This window comes from Carlito syrichta, unplaced genomic scaffold (assembly GCF_000164805.1).
Source record: "Carlito syrichta isolate Samal-C Ts95f unplaced genomic scaffold, Tarsius_syrichta-2.0.1 Scaffold314837, whole genome shotgun sequence".
NCBI lineage: Eukaryota > Metazoa > Chordata > Mammalia > Primates > Tarsiidae > Carlito > Carlito syrichta.
The window spans coordinates 569,317-588,274 of record NW_007258933.1 but is presented as its reverse complement, the minus strand read 5'-3'; the positions used below and the strand labels follow the sequence as shown (position 1 = coordinate 588,274).

The 18,958-nt window shown below is 40.1% G+C and overlaps 1 protein-coding gene across 2 annotated transcripts in view; it reads left to right on the top strand.

The window, feature by feature from the left end:
* Window positions 1–18,652, top strand: part of NARS2 (asparaginyl-tRNA synthetase 2, mitochondrial (putative)) — a 136,976-nt gene extending 118,324 nt beyond the window's left edge. For both annotated transcript variants that reach the window (XM_008072060.1, XM_008072061.1), the window contains 3 exons: window positions 9,651–9,748; window positions 13,324–13,350; window positions 18,224–18,652. In XM_008072060.1, the coding sequence (XP_008070251.1) occupies window positions 9,651–9,748; window positions 13,324–13,350; window positions 18,224–18,368 (270 nt within the window). In that variant the 3' untranslated portion in view covers window positions 18,369–18,652. The remainder of the gene's footprint in view (window positions 1–9,650; window positions 9,749–13,323; window positions 13,351–18,223) is intronic.
* The last annotated feature ends 306 nt before the right edge of the window (window positions 18,653–18,958 follow it).

The following is an 18,958-nucleotide window of genomic DNA, read 5'->3' as shown; positions in this document are numbered from 1 at the left end:
CTACTTGGAAGGCTGAGGCGGATGGATCACCAGAGCCCAACCGGTAGAGGCTGCAGTGGTTGGGAGCAGCCACTGCACTCCAGTCTGGGTGACAGAGTGAGACTCCAACTCAAAAAAACAAACCAAGTAGCTGGAACTACAGGCACATGCTACCACACCTGGCTTATTTTTTTATTTATTGTAGAGATGAGGTCTCACCAAGTTGCCCAGGCTGATCTCGGACCCATGGACTTGAGCAATCCTCTTGCCTTGGCCCTCCAAAGTGTTGGGATTACAGGCCTGAGCCACCACACCCAACCCACAAATGTTTTTAATGCAGAGACTGAAAAACCTTGTTGGAAGCTTCTACAGAGCTTAACCTAGCCTATCCTGATGTAGTGACTACTACCTTACTTTTGTAATAGCAAGTACAGAAGTCGTTGGGCATAACCAGTTGCATATGTATTCTGGAAATTAGGAAGGCCAGTTTGGAATCATTTTTTCTTTAACTGTAGCCATCCTATGATGGCATATGATTTTGAAGGTGACTCACAAGGGTCAGAAACTTCCAGTTCCACTGCTATTACTGTGTGGTTGTAAATATTCTAGATGAGTAAAGGCCAGGCAGAAAGGCCTAAAGCCAGTGTAGTTACACAGTGAACGCTCCACTGAAAACTCAAGTATTAGAAGGAGGTTTGTAATCAAAGGTAAATGAGTCTTTTACATGCCTCTAAAAATAGCATTTAAAAAAAGATCCAAATATTAGCAGTAAGATTTAGCAAGAAGTAGATCTCATGTTTGATGCTTATCAGCTTCATGGGAAAAACAGAACACCTCAACAAGGGTTGCCTCATACCCCTCATGACTGGCCATCAGCCTCATTCTGACTACCTACTTCCTGTTCTTCCATAATAGCTGATTCTCCGGCATCTTTTTGAGTCAGTAGACCTTTTTCACCTTGGCACTTAAACTTTCCAGTACTTATAGTATCAAAAACAGTAACTGCCCACTCTTGTTGCATGGAATTTCACCTACTTTAAAACCTTGGAGGTGATCGATTTTGGATATACTTGGGCCTTCTTTTTATTTGTTTTGTTTTGTTTTGTTGTTGCTTTGACAAGTCTTTGTTATATTTATGAGATATAATGTGATGTTTTGATATATGTATACAATGTTATGTGATTAAATCAAGCTGAATACCATATCTATCACCTTGCTTACCTCTCTGTCTTGTTTTGTTTTGTTTTTAAGTTGGAGTCTCACTCTATCACCCAGGCTGGAGTGCAGTGGCACATTCACAGCTGCTCCAGTGTTGACCTGCTGGGCTCCAGGCAATCCTTTCACCTCAGCCTTCCAAGTAGCTGGAACTACAGGCACACCTACCACGCCCGGCTAATTTTTTTTTTTTTTAATTTATTTATTGTAGAGACGAGGTCTTGCCAAGTTGCCTGGACTGGTCTCAAATCCCCAAGCTCAGACAGTCCCCTCCCCTTGGCCTCCCAAAGTGCTGGAATTACAAGCTGAGCCCCCTAGACTGGCCTGCCATTTTTTTTTTTTTAAGTGAGACATTTGAAATTTACTTTTAGCTGAGGTGAGTGGATTGCCTGAGCCCGCAGGTTCGAGACCTGCCTGGGCAACTTGGCGAGACCGCATCTCTACAATAAATCACAAAATCAGCCGGGCGTGGTAGCGCATGCCTGTAATTCCGGCTACTCGGAAAGCTGAGGCGGAAGGATCGCCTGAGCCTAGCAGGTCGAGGTTACTGTGGCCATGAGCATGCCACTGCACTCCAGTTTAGGGGACAGAGTGAGATTCCAACTCAAAAAAAAGAAATTTACTTGTAGTTATCTTGAAATATATAATACTTTGTTATTGACTACAGTCCCCCTGGTGGGCAATAAACCTCAAAATCTGTTCCTCTTGTCTTTCTGAAACCTTGCATCCTTTGCTTAACAATTCCCATTCTCCTGTCTTCTAGTCCTCTATCTGAAACTTTGTACCCTTTGATCAGCAATTCTCCATTCCGTCCCTCCCCAGCCTCTGGTAACCATCATTCTACTCTCTGAGTTCAGCTTTTTTAGACTCTACATGTGATACCATGTGGTATTTGCCTTTCTGTGCCTGACTTATTTCACTTAGCATAATGTCTTCCAGATTCATCTATATTGTCACAAATGGCAGGACTTCCCCCACTGTGTCTATATACCACATTTTCTTTATCCATTTGTCTGTTGATGGACACCTTGGTTGTTTCCATATCTTGACTATTGTGAATAATGCTGCGATGAACACAAGAGTGAAAATATCACTTCAACATGTTGATTTCAGTTCCTTTGGATATATACCCAGAAGTGGGATTACTTGGTCATATGGTAGTCCTATTTTTAGTTTTTGAGGAACCTTCATATCATTTTTCATAATGGCTGTATTAATTTACATTCTCACCAATAATATATAGGAGTTCCTTTTCCCTGCATTGTCTCTAAACGTTTCATCTTTTTGATAAAAGCCATTCTAAGCCTATCATTTTCTTCTGTTAAAAGCTTTTTGACCTCACTAATTATCAGGGAGATGCAAATCAAAACCACACTGAGATACCACCTAACTCCAGTCAGAATGGCAGTTATCAACAACTCAAAAAATAACAGCTGCTGGAGAGGGTGTGGCGAAAAGGGAACACTTCTACACTGTTGGTGGGAGTGTAAACTAGTGCAACCTCTGTGGAAAGCAGTATGGCGATTCCTAAAAGCTCTAAATATCAACCTCCCATATGACCCTGCAATCCCCCTACTGGGAATATACCCTGAAGAACTCAAATCACTCTATCAAAAAGATACCTGCACACGTATGTTTATCGCAGCGTTGTTCACAATAGCAAGAACCTGGAAACAACCATGCTGCCCATCAAAAGAGGACTGGATAAAAAATGTGGTACATATACACGATGGAATACTACGCAGCCATAAAAAAGAACAAATCATGAATTTCGCAGCAACCTGGATGGAACTAGAGTCTACAATACTGAGTGACCTCTCACAGAAACAAAGATCTGAGTATCACATATTCTCACTCATATAATGGACCTTGAACATGCAATGTAATACTATAAGAAAATGACTGACCGTACTGGGAAACTATGGCGGGGGAGGGAGATGGGATTAACAGTAGCAAATATCTGTCTGGGGTTAGGGAAACACCTCTTATCAACAGGGTGCCTGAATGAAATGTAATTGTACACCTAACCCTTAACTGTACCCCACAAAACCATAATAAAAAATATTGATTATGAAAAAAAAAAAAAGCTTTTTGAGCCAGGCTCGGTGGCTCAGCCTGTAATCCCACGCCTTTGGGAGGCTGAGGTGAGTGGATTGCCTGAGCCCGCGGGCTCGAGACCTGCCTGGACAGCGAGACCTCATCTCTACAATAAATCAAAAAATCAGCCAGGCATGGTAGCGCATGCCTATAATTCTGGCTACTTGGAAGGCTGAGGCGGAAGGATCGCCCAGCAGGTCAAGGCTGCGGTGGCCGGGAGCAGCCACTGCACTCCAGTCTGGGCAACAGAGTAAGACTCCAACTCAAAAAAAAAAAAAAGCTTTTTGAGGCTAGATGTGGTGGCTCACATCTATAATCCCAGCACTTCGGGAGGCTGAGGTGGAAAGATTGCTTGAGCCCAGGAGTTTGAGATCAGCCTGAGTAACATAGTGAGACCTCATCTTTACAAAAAATAAATTTAGCTGGGTGTGGTGGTATGTGCTTGTAGCCCCAGTCCTTGGAAGACTGAGACAGAAGGATCGCTTCAACCCAGGAAGTTGAGGCTGCAGTAAGCCATGATCCTGCCATTGTACTCCAGTCTGGGCAACAGAGTAAGATGCCAATTCAAAAAAAAAAGAAAAAGGGTTTTTTGATGTTTTCTATTGCAAAGGTATAACACATCTTTACTGCAGAACATTTAAAAATACAAATTAAAAAGAAGAAAAAATTTTTTAAATATTTGTAATGCCATCACAGTGGCAGCACAATTAACGTCTTATGTTGATGTCAGTCTTTTTCTCTTTTTATTTTAAATGTGAAAACTGGCTTAATTAAAACGACAGGCCAAGTTCCTGGCTCAGCCTGTAATCCTAGCACTTTGGGAGGCTGAGGCGAGTGGATTGCCTGAGCCTATAGGGGTTCGAGACCCGCAAGACCTCATCTCTACAATAAATCAAAAATTAACTGGGCGTGGTAGCGCACTCCTGTAGTTCTGGCTACTTGGAAGGCTGAGGTGCCGGAGCCCAGCAGGTCGAGGCTGCAGTGCCCGGGAGCGTGCCACTGCACTCCAGTCTGGGCAACAGAGTGAGACACCAATTCAAAAAAAAAAAGAAAAAGAAAAGACAGATAATTAAATAGTTTTAGTTGGTGATTTAAATACCCCATCTTCTTTTTTCTTTTAGATTCAGAGGGTACATGTGTAGGTTTGTTACATGAGTTTATTACATAATGATGGGGTTTGGGCTTCTCTTAAAACCACTATCCAATTAGTGAACATTGTACCCAATAGGTAATTTTTCAATGCTTGCCCCCTTTCCTTCCCTGCCCTACCCTGCCCTTTCGTATAGAAGTCTCCAGTGTCTATTTTTTCCATCTTTATGTGCCTATGTACCCATTGTTTGACTCTCACTTATGTGTGTGCACACAGTTTTTGATTTTCTGTTTCTGAGTTTATTTCACTTAGGATAATGGCATCCAGCTGCATCCATGTTGCTGCAAAGGTCATGATTTCATTCTTTTTTATGCCTGCATAGTAGTCCATGGTGTATGTGTACCACATTTTCTTTATCTAGTTCATTATTGATGAGCACCTTGGTTGATTCCATGACTTTGCTGTTGTGAACAGTGTGACAATAAACATGAGTACAGATGTCTTTTTGTTAGAACAGTTTAAATTCCTTTGGGTATACACCCAGTAATGGTATTGCTGGGTTAAATGGTGGTTCTATTTTTAGTTTTTTGAAAAATCTTCAAGCTGCTTTCCACAGGGGCTGAGCTAATTTACATTTCCTTTTCTTTGCATGCTCGCACAACATGTTTTTGTTTTGTTTTGTTTTTACTTTTGAACAGTAGCCATTCAGGCTGACGTGAGATAGTGTCTCATTGTGGTTTTAATTTGTTTTTCTCTGATGATGAGTGATGTTGAGCCACATGTATGTCTTCTTTCGAGAAGTGTCTGTTGTTCCTGCCCTTGCCCACTTTTTAATTAGGTTATTTTTTTTCTTGTTGATATGTTTGAGTTCCTTATAAATTCTGGGTATTAGTCCTTTGTTGGATACATAATTTCCAAATGTTTTCTTCCCTTTTATAAGTTGTCTGTTTACTCTGTTGATAGTTTCTTTTGCTGTGCAGAAGCTCTTTAGTTTAATTAGGACCCAATTGTCAGTTTTTATTTTTGTAATTTTTGCTTTTGAGATGTTAGTCATAAATTCTTTGCCTAGGGTAATGTTTGTAAGAATTTTTCCTAGGTTTTCTTCTAGAGCGCTTATAGTTTGAGACTTCACATTCAAGTCTTTAATCCATCTTGAGTTAATTTTTGTATATGGTCAGAGTAGGCATCCAGTTTCATTCTTCTGCATATGGCTAACTAGTTTTTCCAGTACTATTTGTTAAATAGGTTATTTATTTTTGTTGACTTTGTTGAAGATCAGTTGGCTGTAGTTATGTGGCTGTATTTCTGTGTTCTCTTTTCTGTTCCATTGATCTATGTGCCTATTTTTGTAATGTTATTATGCTGTTTTGGTTACTGTAACCTTGTAGTATGGTTTGAAATTGTGTAATGTGATGTCTTTGGCTTTGTTTCTTTTGCTTATGATTGCTATGGCTATTGAGCTCCTTTTTGGTACCATGTGAATTTTATAATTGTTTTCTTTAATTTTGTGAAAAGTGACATTAGTAGTTTGATTAAGAATTGCATTGAATCTGTAGATTGCTTTGGGCAGTATGGACAGTTTAATGATAATGATTCCTATAATTTATGAGCATGGAATGTTTTTCCATTTCTTTGTGTCATCCATGATTTCTTTCACCAGTGTTTTGTAGCTTTCCTTGTAGAGCTGTTTTACCTCCTTGGTTAAATTCCCGGGTATTCCTGGGTATTTTGTGTATGTGTGTATGGTCCGGGTAAATGGGATTGCATTCTTCATTTGGTTCTCAACTTGAATGTTATTGGTGTATAGAAATGCTATTGATTTTTGTGTGTTGTTTTTGTATTCTGAAACTTGGTTGAAGTCAATTGCTGGGTCTGGGTATCTTTAGAGGAATCTTTAGGGTTTTCTAGGTATAGAGTCATATCATCAGTGAACAGAAATAATTTGACTTCCTCTTTTCCAATTTGTATACCCTTTATTTCTTTCTCTTGCTTGATTGCTCGGCTAGGACTTCCAATACTGTGTTAAACAAGAGTGGTGATAGTGGACATCCTTGTCTTGTTCCAGTCCAGTGTGATGTTGGCTGTGTGTTTGACATAGACAGCTCTTGTTGTTTTGAGATATGTCCCTTCAATGCCTAGTTTGTTGAAGATTCTTATTATGAAATACTGTTGTACTTATTTATTTATTAATTTATTATTATTATTATTTTAATTGGAGTCTCACTCCATCACCCAGGCTGGAGTGCTGTGGCACACTCACAGCCACCACAGCGTCGACCTGCTGGGCTCCAGCAATCCTTTCAACTCAGCCTTCCAAGTAACCAGGACTGCAGACATGCGCTATCATGCCCAGCTAATTTTTTATTTATTGTAGAGATGAGGTCTCACCAAGTTGCCCAGACTGGTCTTGAACCTGTGGGCTCAGGCAATCCTCTCACCTTGGCCTCCCAAAGTGCTGGGATTAGGCTGAGCCACCAAGCCTGGCCGTAATGTATTTAATCATGCTTTTTCTGCATCTGTTGAGATGATCGTATGGTTTTTGTTTTTAATTTCTGTTTATGTGGTGAGTCACATTTATTGGTGTATATACGTTGAATCATCCTTGAATCCCAGGAATAAAAAACCCACTTGATCATTGTAAATGATCTTTTTGATGTGCTGCTATATTTGGTTTGCTAGTATTTTGTGGAGGATTTTTGTGTCTGTGTTCAGGGTTATTGACCTGTTGTTTTCTTTTTTTTATTGTGTCCTTGCCAGATTTTGGTTTTAGGATGATACCAGTTTCATAGAATGAGTCAGGGAGGAATCCCTTGTCCTCGCTTTTTTGGAAGTCAGTAGATTGGTACTAGCTCTTCTTTGTGTGTCAGGTAGAATTCAGCTGCGAATCTGTCTGGTTCTGGGCCTTTTTTTTTTTTAATTACTGAGTGAATTTTGTAAATATTATTGGTCTCTTTAGGGTTTTAATTTCATCCTGGTTCACTCTTAGGAGGTGTGTGTTTCAAGAAATTTTTCCATTTCCTCTAGATTTCTATTTTTTGCGCATAGAGATGTTAAATAGTAGACGCTGAGAACCTTTTGCATTGTGTGTGATCAGTTGTAATGTTACCTTTGTAATTTCTGGTTTGACTTATTTGAATTTTCTCTCTTTTTTTCTTTGTTACTTTAGCTAGCAGTTTGTCATTTTGTAAATGCTTTCAAAGAACCAACTTTTTGTTTTGTTGATACTTTCTATAGTTTTGTTTTGTTTTGCTTTGTTTTAAATTGGAGTCTCACTCCTTTGCCCAGGCTGGAATGCAATGGCACGCTCATGGCCACCCCAGCGTTGACCTGCTGGGCTCCAGCAATCCTTCTACCTCAGCCTTCCTAGTAGCCACAACTACAGGTGCACGCTACCATGCCCAGTTATTTTTTATATTATTGTAGAGACGAGGTCTCACCAAATTGCCCAAGCTGGTCCCGAACCCGCGGGTTCAGGCAATCCACTCGCCTCGGCCTCCCAAAGTACTGGGATTACAGGCTGAGCCGCCGAGCCCAGCCACTTTGTATAGTTTTATGGTCTCAATCTCATTTAATTTTGATATGATTCTAGTTATTTCTTTTCTTCTGCTAGCTTTGGCATTCATTTGTTCTTGTCTTTCTAGTTCCTTTAAGTGAAGTGTTAGGTTGCTAATTTGAGATCTTTCTATTTTCTTCAAGTGGGCATTTAGTGCTATAAACTTTCCTCCTAGCACTGTTTCTGCTGTATCCTGGAGGTTTGGGTATGTGTGCCTCTATTTTCATTTGTTTCAAATAATTTTTTTTTTTTCCCTAATTTTGTTGTTTATTCAAAAGTCATTCAGGAAGAAGTTGTTCAGTTTTGTTGTATTTGTGGTTTTGAGAGTTCCTCTTATATTGATTTCTAATTTTATTCCAATTTAGTCCAAGAAGATGGTTTCAATTTTTTGAAACTTGCTTTATGACTGAGCATATGGTCAATCTTAGAATATATTCCATATGCAGATTAGAAGAATGTATATTCTGTGGTGTTTGGTGGAGTATTCTATACATGTCTATTAGATCTCAATTGGGCAAATGTCCAGTTATGTCCAGAATTTCTTTATTATTTTTCCCCCTCAACAATCTGTTTAATCTTTTTCCTATTCATGTCTAAAATTTAACAGTCTCCTACTGACGTACATTTGAATTTTTTGTTATTAGAGGTATTACTGTACTAAACATCCTGTGCATTAATCTTTTTTAGCATCTCTGATAATTTTGTTAGGACTGCTTCGTAGAACTGCTATTGCTGAGTAAAAAGCATATTGCATTTTTAAGGTTTTTGACTATTTGTTGCCTAATTGCTAACCAAAAAGGTGATATCAATTGTATGAAAGTATTGGTTTACACATTCTCTTGTTTATATTGTGTATGCTATTTTTTTTCTTTCAGACCTAGTCCTGCAGATATGTTATTTTCTTATCAGCACCATTTTGATAACTCCAAAATGGCATCTTATTCTTTTAATTTGTACTTTTTTCATTAATAATCAGAACTTCTTTTATATGTCCTAACAAAATACTACAAATTAAAGAAATCTCTTTACTGTCCTATTGTTTATTTAAAAAACAAACAAACAAAGCTATTCACACACCTAAGTGTTAAATGAAAAAGGAAAGCAGTTGGGCAACTCCCTCAGGTCCTCTCCCACTGTGGGAGCTTTTCTGTCCTCTCAATAAATCCTGCTTTGTCACTAAAAAAAAGAAAAAGGAAAGCAGTTAAATAAATTATAATATTAATAATTCTAAACAATAAACTATGCAGCTATTAAAATATTAAATGTGTGAAGTATTTTTACAGACAAAGGAAAAATGTTAATTATATAGTATTAGGTAAGGCAGTTAAAATGGTAATTTTTTACATGTAATTTGAGCTCTCACATACTCTTTTTATAGAGGTATTTTAAAAAAAAAACCTGAAAGGAAATGTGTGCCCAAATGTAATTTTTTTATGGTGATAGGTAATTTCTACTATTTCATAATTTTTAATGCTTTCCACATTTTCAAAATTGACATTTACATCACATTTATGAAGAAAGCACTCTTTTGTTACATATACAACATAAATGGTGCAAGAGGAGAGAGGAAACAGGGATCATGGACATATAAACTAAGATTTTGTTAGACAGTTAAATCAGCCATTGTCCAATGTTAAAATTCTGCCTGCTTGAGAAGCTAACTATTGGAATCACCTGAAAATATAATGCTAATAATGATTTGTTTTTCCTTTCTAGGTTGCTGCTGTTGATCTTCTGGTTCCTGGTGTTGGGGAACTCTTTGGAGGAAGCCTCAGAGAAGAACGGTACCATTTCTTAGAGCAGCGCTTGGCCAGGTATTGGTGAGACTTAGACGCAATTCAGAAATGGGGGATGAGTCACTCAAAGGTGGTCTTGGCGTAGTAACAGAAAAGAACATGAGTGCCTGACAGACCTGGATCTGAGATTTGATGTGACCTTGAGCAAGTTATTACTTAACTTCTCTGAGCTTCCCTTTTTGGGGGTTTTTGTTTTTGTTTTTAGTTGGAATCTCACTCTGTCCCCCATGCTGGAGTGCAATGGCATGCTCACAGCTACTTCAGCCTCAACCTGCTAAGCTCAGATGATCCTTCCGCCTCAGCCTTCCAAGTTGCTGGAAAGGCACGCGCCACCACACCTCGCTAATTTTTTGATTTATTGTAAAGACGAGATCTCATCAAGTTGCCCAGTCTGGCCTTGAACCCCTGGACTCAGGCAATCCTCTCACCTCGGCCTCCTAATGTGCTAGGATTACATCTTGATCCACCATGTCCAGCCTCCTTTTTTTAAGACTGAACTGTTATATGAAAAGCCCGAACAAGCCTGGACAACAAGAGTGAGACCCCCATCTCTACAAAAAATTAAAAAATTAATGAGATTGTGGTGGTGCATACCTGTAGTCCTAACTACTCAGGAGGCTGAGGTAGGAGGATCCCTTAAGCCCAGGAGTTTGGGGCTGCACTGAGCTATCATCATGCCATTGTACCCCAGCCCAGGTGACAGAGCAAGGCCCTGTCTCAGGAAAAGAAAAGCTTGCAACAGTATGTGCCTGCTGGTCAGGCATGGTGGCTCATGCCTGTAATTCCAGACTTTAGGAGGCTGAGATGAGAGGATTGCCTAAGCCCAGGGGTTCGAGACCAGCCTGGGCAATTTGATGTGACCTCACTCTACAATAAGTTAAAAAAATTAACCAGGCATGGTGGCACAAACCTGTAGTCCCAGCTACTTGGAAGCCTGAGGCAAAAGGATCGCCTGAGCCCAGCTAGTCAAGGCCACGGAGTGAGGCTCCAACTAAAAAAAAAAAGTGCCTGCTACTTGTATATATCTTTCCCTATGGAAAGTAGCTTTTAAAAAAGTTAATAATAAAATTAGTGCTTGAGCCCAGAAGTTCAAAACCAACCTGGGCACAAAGTGAAACCTCATCTCTAAAAATAAAAAAAATTAGCTGGGCATGTTGGTGCCTGCCTGTAGTCCCAGCTACTTGGGAGGCTGAGACAGAAGAATCACCTGAGCCTAGGAAGTCAAATTGTGTGCCGTGATGTGCCACTGTACTCCAGCCTAGGCAACAGAGTAAGATCCCTAACTCTAGAAAATAAAATAATTCAAATGAGGAGGGAGATTTCCCCCTCAAAGTTGTCCTATATTTTCCTCTTATCTTCTTTTTGTTACTCTCAATTATGATTGACAGACTCCTATGGGGACATAAAGACAAACTCTGAATCAGGGAAAAGATAAAGTTAGGGAAAGACAACTACTAAAGGTATCCACTAAGCTAGCATTTAGAATAAGCACATTTCTCTTTCTCTGGTTCTTTACTATGTAAGGGTCTTAATTTAGTTATTTGAATAACTTTATTTTAACTTACTGTTTGAGACTTGGAAAATGAATCCATAAGCACATAGACAATGTTTTGGAGATGGGAAGCAGAGAATCATGTTTCTAATTGAACTACCACTCCTGTATATGTATAGTCTGCCAACAAACCATAATGACTTCCTAAACTAACCAAGGTTACAAACCTCTGTTTTCCATGATTTTTACTTTTACTGTGCAAAACTTAAAAAAAAAAAAAAAAGACTTTGCCATGTCTGTATGATTGAACCTTCTCTCTAGGTAATATTGGGTTTCATAGTAACCTGGAAAAGCCATAAAATATTCTGTTAAAGAACCTATTTGTAAGACCTTCTTTTCCTAATGGAGAAATGCTTAAGCAGTTGATGCTTTTCCAAAATCTCACTCTGTATATAAAATCTCTTGGGCAATTTAGTTTTGTAATCTCTGTCATTCGAACTGCTCTGTGGAGTTATGATCCAAAAGTATAGGAATAAGTATGTTTGGGGAAGATACTTTGTATCAGTTAGACTACAGACTTCTTACTCTACTACTGTAAGTGTTAGAAAGTCCTGGGAAAGTTATGGAATTGAAGTGAAGTTAGACTATTTAGATGGAAAGAATCTGAGAATTCTCTGAGTATTTTTAAAAGCACAATAAAAATCACACATGGCGAGAAACTTATCTGTTGAAAGATTAATTGGTCTGTTTTCTTTGCTTGCTTTTTTCCTTCAGGAAACCTTTCCTCATAGCATTAAATGTTTACCTAATATCTGTTAATATGCAAATTTTTCTTTTCTAATGAAATGAATATATGTGATTCCTTGTCTCAGGAATTTGTCTGTGGCTACTGTTCATATTTTCTGTGTTTTTATATATTTGAATTTTTCATTGTCCTAATCACTTTAGATATAGTGTTCCCCAGTACATTTTTTAAAGAGCTGGGATTAATTTTTATAAGCAATAAGAGCTTGAAATTTTATTAATATTTCTCAAATTTAACAAGCACCAATTTTCAGCCATACTACAAAGGCAACCTCAGAATCTATATTATTGGTTTAGTGTTGAAGAATGAAAGCTGTGTCTGAGCCGGGTGCGGTAACTCACACTATAATCCCAGCACTTTGGGAGGCTGAGTTGAGAAGATTGCCTGAGACCACAGGTTCGAGACTAGCCTGGCAATTTGGTGAGACCTCATCTCTACAATAAATCAAAAAACTTAGCCGAGCATGGTGGCGCATGCCTGTAAGTCCAGCTACTCGGAAGGCTGAGGCGGAAGGATCGTCTGAGCCCAGCAGGTCGAGGCTGAGGTGGCCGTGAGCATGCCACTGTACTCCAGCCCAGGCAACAGAGTGAGACTCCAACTCAAAAAGAAAGAAAACTGTGTCAGTGTGTCCCTTGCCAATGTGTACCTCCCAAGAATCTTAACAATAATAATAGTGCTTTTCTTATGTCATGGGACGATAAACTAATCTCAAGTGAATCCCTTCTTTTGGGCTCTTGATCCTATTTTCTTTCTGTAGCATTTATTGTTTAAACTGCTTATTTGATAATACCTTGGGTTATTGGCTAACTTACCATAAAATTTCAGCTCATCAACTATATTGTATGTTATTTGAGAGCACAGGCTTTTTTGTGTGCTGCTTTTTTTTGTTTTCTTTTGTTTTTTGAGTTGGAGTCTCGCTCTGTCACCCAGACTGGAGTGCAGTGGCATACTCCATCCACCGCAGCCTCCACCTGCTGGGCTCTGGTGATTCTTCCACTTCAGCCTCCCAAGTAGCCGGAACTACAGGCACACGCTACCACACCTGGCTAATTTTTTTGATTTATTGTAGAGACGAGGTCTTGCCAAGTTGCCCAGGTAGGTCTCAAACCCCCAGACTCAGGCAGTCCCCTCACCTTGACCTCCCAAAGTGCTGGAATTACAGGCTGAGCCTCCGAGCCCGGCCTGTGTACTTATTTATAAAGAGCTCTTTCCTCACAACCCAGAGCAAGTGTTTAGTGCTTAACATATTTGCCCATTGCCATTCCCTGAAAGAACTTTGTTGTTTTTCTTTCACAGATTAGGACTTACAGAAGTCTACCAATGGTAAGAATGTGGCCTCTAATAATTCTTATTCTCACTGCTTGTCTGAGTGTTGCCTAGAATAGTTTTTTTTGGTATTCCTAAGTCCCTATGGAGGAGTGCTAAGAACAGTGAACAGGAGAGGGAGAGGAGGGGCACTCAGAAGATTACTTACCCCCTTTGGATTCTTGAAAAACAGTGATAAGAATAGCTACCTTTTAGTTATTACTTATTATGTGTCAGATAACTGTTTAAATTTTTGTTTGTTTGTTTGTTTGAGTTGGAGTCTCACTATCGCCCAGACTGGAGTGCAGTGGCCGCTCCCGGCCACCGCAGCCTCGGCCTGCTGGGCTCCGGCAATCCTTCCACCTCAGCCTTCCAAGTAGCTGGAACTACAGGCGCGTGCTACCACGCCTGGTTAATTTTTTTGACTTATTGTAGAGATGAGGTCTCGCCTGCCCAGGCGGGTCTCAAACCCGCGGGCTCAGGCAATCCACTTACCTCAGCCTTCCAAAGGCGCAGGATTTCAGGCTGAGTCACCGAGCCCGGCTTAATTTTTTATATATATTATCTCATGTAATCATCATAACAGCCTATGAGTTAGGTACTATATTGGCCTCTTTTTATTACCCCTTTAGACCTGAGGCCCAAAGATGTTACCTAATGTAACCAACATCACCCAGTTAAAAGCACGGAGTGAGGACTTGATCTCTCTGATTTCTCTGCTCATAACCATTATGTTTCAGTTTCTTTGTGTGTGAATTCAGGGACTTGAGCTAAGTGATCCTCAGGTCTCTATGACCTGTAGACATCTGAGCTGCTTAGGGAAGACCACCTGTCTGTACTCAGACATTCACTTCCTCAAAGTTGTTCTGGTTTTCTTTCTGCAGTCCCTTTCTTGAAGTACTTTTTAACATATATAAATTATTTATTTATATTTCTGTACTTGTACTCCTTCAGGATCTTGGTACAATAATATCAAGAACATTATTAATCCTTTTGCTGTCCCCAGGAAGAGGAAGGAGCAAGTTACACTTTTGCCTTTTGGTAAAGAAGCAAATAGGTTTCAGAGATGTAAAAAGCTAAAGCTGGGTTAGGTAATGGTCTTTGAATCCCTTGCATGAGGGGGGACCCCCAAAAACCAGAATTTATTTATAAAAAATTGTTTATTTATTCACATGCTTAAACTTCAGTCACCTTTATAGTACTCTCTGTTTGCCAGGCATGGTAGCTCAAGCCTGTAATCCCAGCACTTTGGGAGGCCGAGACGAGAGGATTGCCTGAGCTTGGGGGTTCAAGACCAGCCTGGGAAACTTGGTGAGACCTCATCTCCACAATAAACCAAAAAATAAGCTGGACGTAGTAGCGTTCACCTGTAGGTCCAGCTACTTGGAAGGATCGCCTGAGCCCAGTAGGTCAAGGCTGCGGTGGCCGTGAGCATGCCACTGCACTCCAACCTGAGCAACAGAGTGAGACTCCAACTCAGAAAGAAAGAAAGAAGGAAGGAAGGAAGGAAGGAAGGAAATAAAGTACTCTCCATTTGATGCACTACACCTGTCAAGATGCTTTTTCCACTGCTCAAAACAATTTTTACCTGTCCATTTTGATACCTTTTAGTGCTTTTGCCATTTTTTGTTTCACCTCTTCCACATCAGCAAAATGTTTTCCTTTGAGGACTTTTTTCACCTAAGGAAAAAAAAAGTCACTTGGGGTGAGATCGAGTGATAGGGAAGGTGGGGCATGGAGATCGTGCCATTTTTGGTCAAAAACTGCTGAACATGCAATGCGTTGTGGACAGGTACATCATAAAATGGGCAAACATACTGAAAGAATCTTAAAAACAAATTCACTGAAGCCAAACACAGCCTCTTACAACAATACTAGCTGATATGCTGATGCCTATGGGTTCCCGGAACACTTAACTAGCCGGTGAAGCCTGTTCTACAAGGGGCCTGTCCTCCAAAAAAGATAATTCCAAGTTTTTTTGGTTCCCACCTCAAACTTACCAGTAATGACCTTAGGCAATATTTAATCTCTCTGAGTATTGGTTTTCTTGGCTATGGGATAGAATGATAATGTCTCCTTCACAGGGTTATTGTGAGGGTAAAATGAAACAATATAGGTTAAGTATCTAGGTAGAACAGAAGCTAAGTAGGCCTGGTATGGTGGCTCATGTCTATAATCCCTACACCTTGGGAGGCCAAGGTGAGAGGATTGTCTGAGCCCACAAGTTCGAGACCCGCCTGGGCAACTTGGCGAGACCTCATCTCTACAGTAAATCCAAAAATTAGCTGGGCATGGTGGTGCATGCCTATGGTTCCAGCTACTGGAAGGCTGAGGCAGAAGGATCTCCTGAGCCCAGCAGGTTGAGGCTGCAGTGGCCGTGAGCGTGCCACTGCACTCCATCTTGGATGACAGAGTTAGACTCCAATTCAAAAAAAAAAAAAAAAATAGAAGCTCAGTAAATGCCTACCTCCTACTCTCTTTCCTTCTGTTGTTCTGAGTCTTGTTATTAGGTGGGTAAGTCTGAATGGGCAAGCTTATGCATTTTACCTCAGATTCTTTCTTCACATCTGTGATCTCTGCTTGTGTTCCACCAGACTCTGAGTGGACACTCCAGGTGTCTAAGAGTGTAGTCATTTCCTGTTCTACATGCCAGCTGCAAATGAAATCTGTAACTGGTTCCACAAATTTTGTAACTTGTCTTTTATATTCTGGCTACTCTAGAACCAATTTAATGACAATAGCAATCAAACAGATTAGAAATACAGATTAAAAAACTTTTTTTTAAGAAGTGGATTTTTTTCATCTATCAAAGCAAAGGCAACCAAAAAACCAAGTACCAACACTACCTCTGCTGATTGAGTTTGCAGACATTCATTCATGTCAGCATTTCGACATCTATGTATGACAAATTTAGACCCATCTAAACCTATTGCTGGACCTCGTAGCATCCAGCTCAAGTTCTGCAGGTGTTCGTCACAGATGGTTTGGTGTGCCCTTCATCTCATTTTGTCACTAAGTCAAAGTATACCTTTTCCCTATACCTTTTAAACTTAAAAGTTAATTTATTAATAGTTACCAAATATTTCAATCATTAAGACGATGTTCCTTCCTTTATTCCTTACAGTTTTTATTAATCTGAAGTTTTATACTAGATACCCCTGTCCTATTGATCTCTCATCCAGTTGTTGCTCTTCTAGTTGGAATTCAAAAATATAAGTACCAGCCGGGCTCAGTGGCTCAGCCTGTAATCCCAACACTTTGGGAGGCCGAGGCAAGTGAATTGCCTAAGCCCGTGGGTTCAAGACTCACCCGGGCAACTTGGTGAGACCTCATCTCTACAACAAATCAAAAATTAGCTGGGCATGATAGTGCTCGCCTGTAGTTCCGCCTACTTGGAAGGCTGAGGCAGAAGGATCACCTGAGCCCAGCAGGTCGAGGCTGCGGTGGCCTGGAGTGTGCCACTGCACTCCAATCTGGGTGACAGAGCAAGATTCTGACTCTAAAACAAATAAATAAAATAAAACAAATACATAATACCTAGTCTTAACTCTCTAAAATACCAGTAGATGTAACCATCGTTTTTAGCCGTGAGGAAATAGGTGACAGATAATCTTTATTCTTCAGGAGACAAATGGCTACCAGCTATGCTCAAGTCTTACTGTGGAACTGATTTTACAAATCTTTCAAGAAGATATAAACTTGTTTTTTGGGGTTTTTTTTTTTTGTTTTTTTTTGAGTTGGAGTCTCACTCTGTTGCCCAGACTGGAGTGCAGTAGCGGCTCCCGGCCACCGCAGCCTCGCCTGCTGGTCTCTGGTGATCCTTCCGCCTCAGCCTTTCGTGTAGCCGGAATTACAGGCGTGCGCTACCACGCCCAGCTGATTTTTTGATTTATTGCAGAGATGAGGTCTCACTGCCCAGGCGGGTCTCGAACCCGCAGGCTCAGGCAGTCCACTCACCTCAGCCTCCCAAAGGCGCAGGATTACAGGCTGAGCCACCGAGCCCGGCTGATATAAACTTGTTTTAATCAATATTATATAGCTCAAGGATTTCTCTACCAAATAACATAAAAAAATATTTATAGTCTTCCTTTTTTTTTTCCTTTCTAAAATAACTTAATCCAATGATGTTGTGTTAGAATCTGAGTTTCAATCATGACTGTGCCATTTTCTAGCCAAGTAGTCTTAAATGAGAATAGAACATGCATTGGTAGATTTCAGAGTCCATCTAGCCTGCCAGAAAAATGACCCTGGGCACCTTTGCCAGGCGTGAAGCAGAAAACTGGAGGTTTCTCCTCACTCCAACACTCAAGAATTGTTTGTGCCTTCAAACAATAAGCCTTCATGTAGTAAGCTCCTATTCTAGAGCATTCCCTGGAGGTAAAAAGTTGAATGAGGCATAGTTCCTGCCCTATTGTAACTTACAGTCTAATCTAGGAGAAATCTTTTTGTAATGTATCAGGCAAAACTCTTCACTGTCCTCTGTGTATTGAATAATATAATTTTGGTAAGAAAAAAAAATAAGAGCATTATCATTAACATACCAAAATACAGTCTCATGCATTTTCAAGAAAACTAGTAAAGCTATTAGAAAATTTGCTGTAGTCTCATAACCAAGTTTTCTATACATAAGTGTATAAATAACTTGAAAAGCATCAAGTGACCAAAGCTTCATGACTGAATGACAGAATATACTTCCGTTTGCATAACCTTGGATAGATAATTTATCTTCTCCAGTTCCATCATCTGTCTGTGGTGGGGAAAGACTGGTCTACCACAGTGATGTGGACAATAACAAAACATTGCAAAATACTTTTGAAACATAAAATTCTTATCATAACGTCTGATCTCATACAGCATTTATAGGTGATGATTCTCTGTTTTTAAAAAACAGGTATCTGGACCTTCGTCGATTTGGATCTGTGCCACATGGAGGTTTTGGAATGGGATTTGAACGTTACCTGCAGTGCATCTTGGGAGTTGACAATATCAAAGATGTTATCCCTTTTCCAAGGTTTACTCATTCATGTCTTTTATAGCTGGAAGATTGGTTAAGGAAAAGCACTCCATGGCAAAGGCACTGCACATGAAATGCATACAGGAGAATGCACGTTTGGAGTTTAGAAATGCAAGTTTCGATATATAATTGTGTCATAAGATATGACATATAAAAATAGAAGTGATTATGATTTTCTTAGAAAGTTCAGGGCATTTCATGGAAGGATGAACTCCAAGAAGAGGTACGTATAGCAAGTGGACTCTCAAATGTATTACCTCAAGAAGAAATGAAGCTGGACTCAGTGGCTCAGCCTATAATCCCAGTGCTTTGGGAGGCTGAGGTGAGTGAATTGCCTGAGCCTGTGGGTTCGAGACCTGCCCGGGCAACTTGGTGAGACCTCATCTCTACAATAAGCCAAAAATTAGCCGGGCATGGTAGCGCGTGCCTGTAGTTCCAGCTACTTGGAAGGCTGAGACGGAAGGATCGCCGGAGCCCAGCAGGTCGAGGCTGCAGTGGTGGGTGTGTCTACTGCACTCCAGTCTGGGTGACAGAGTGAGACTCCAACTCAAAAAAAAAAGAAGAAATTAAGAAATTGAACTAAGGGTCCCAAAGGTCCTTTCAGACTCTAAG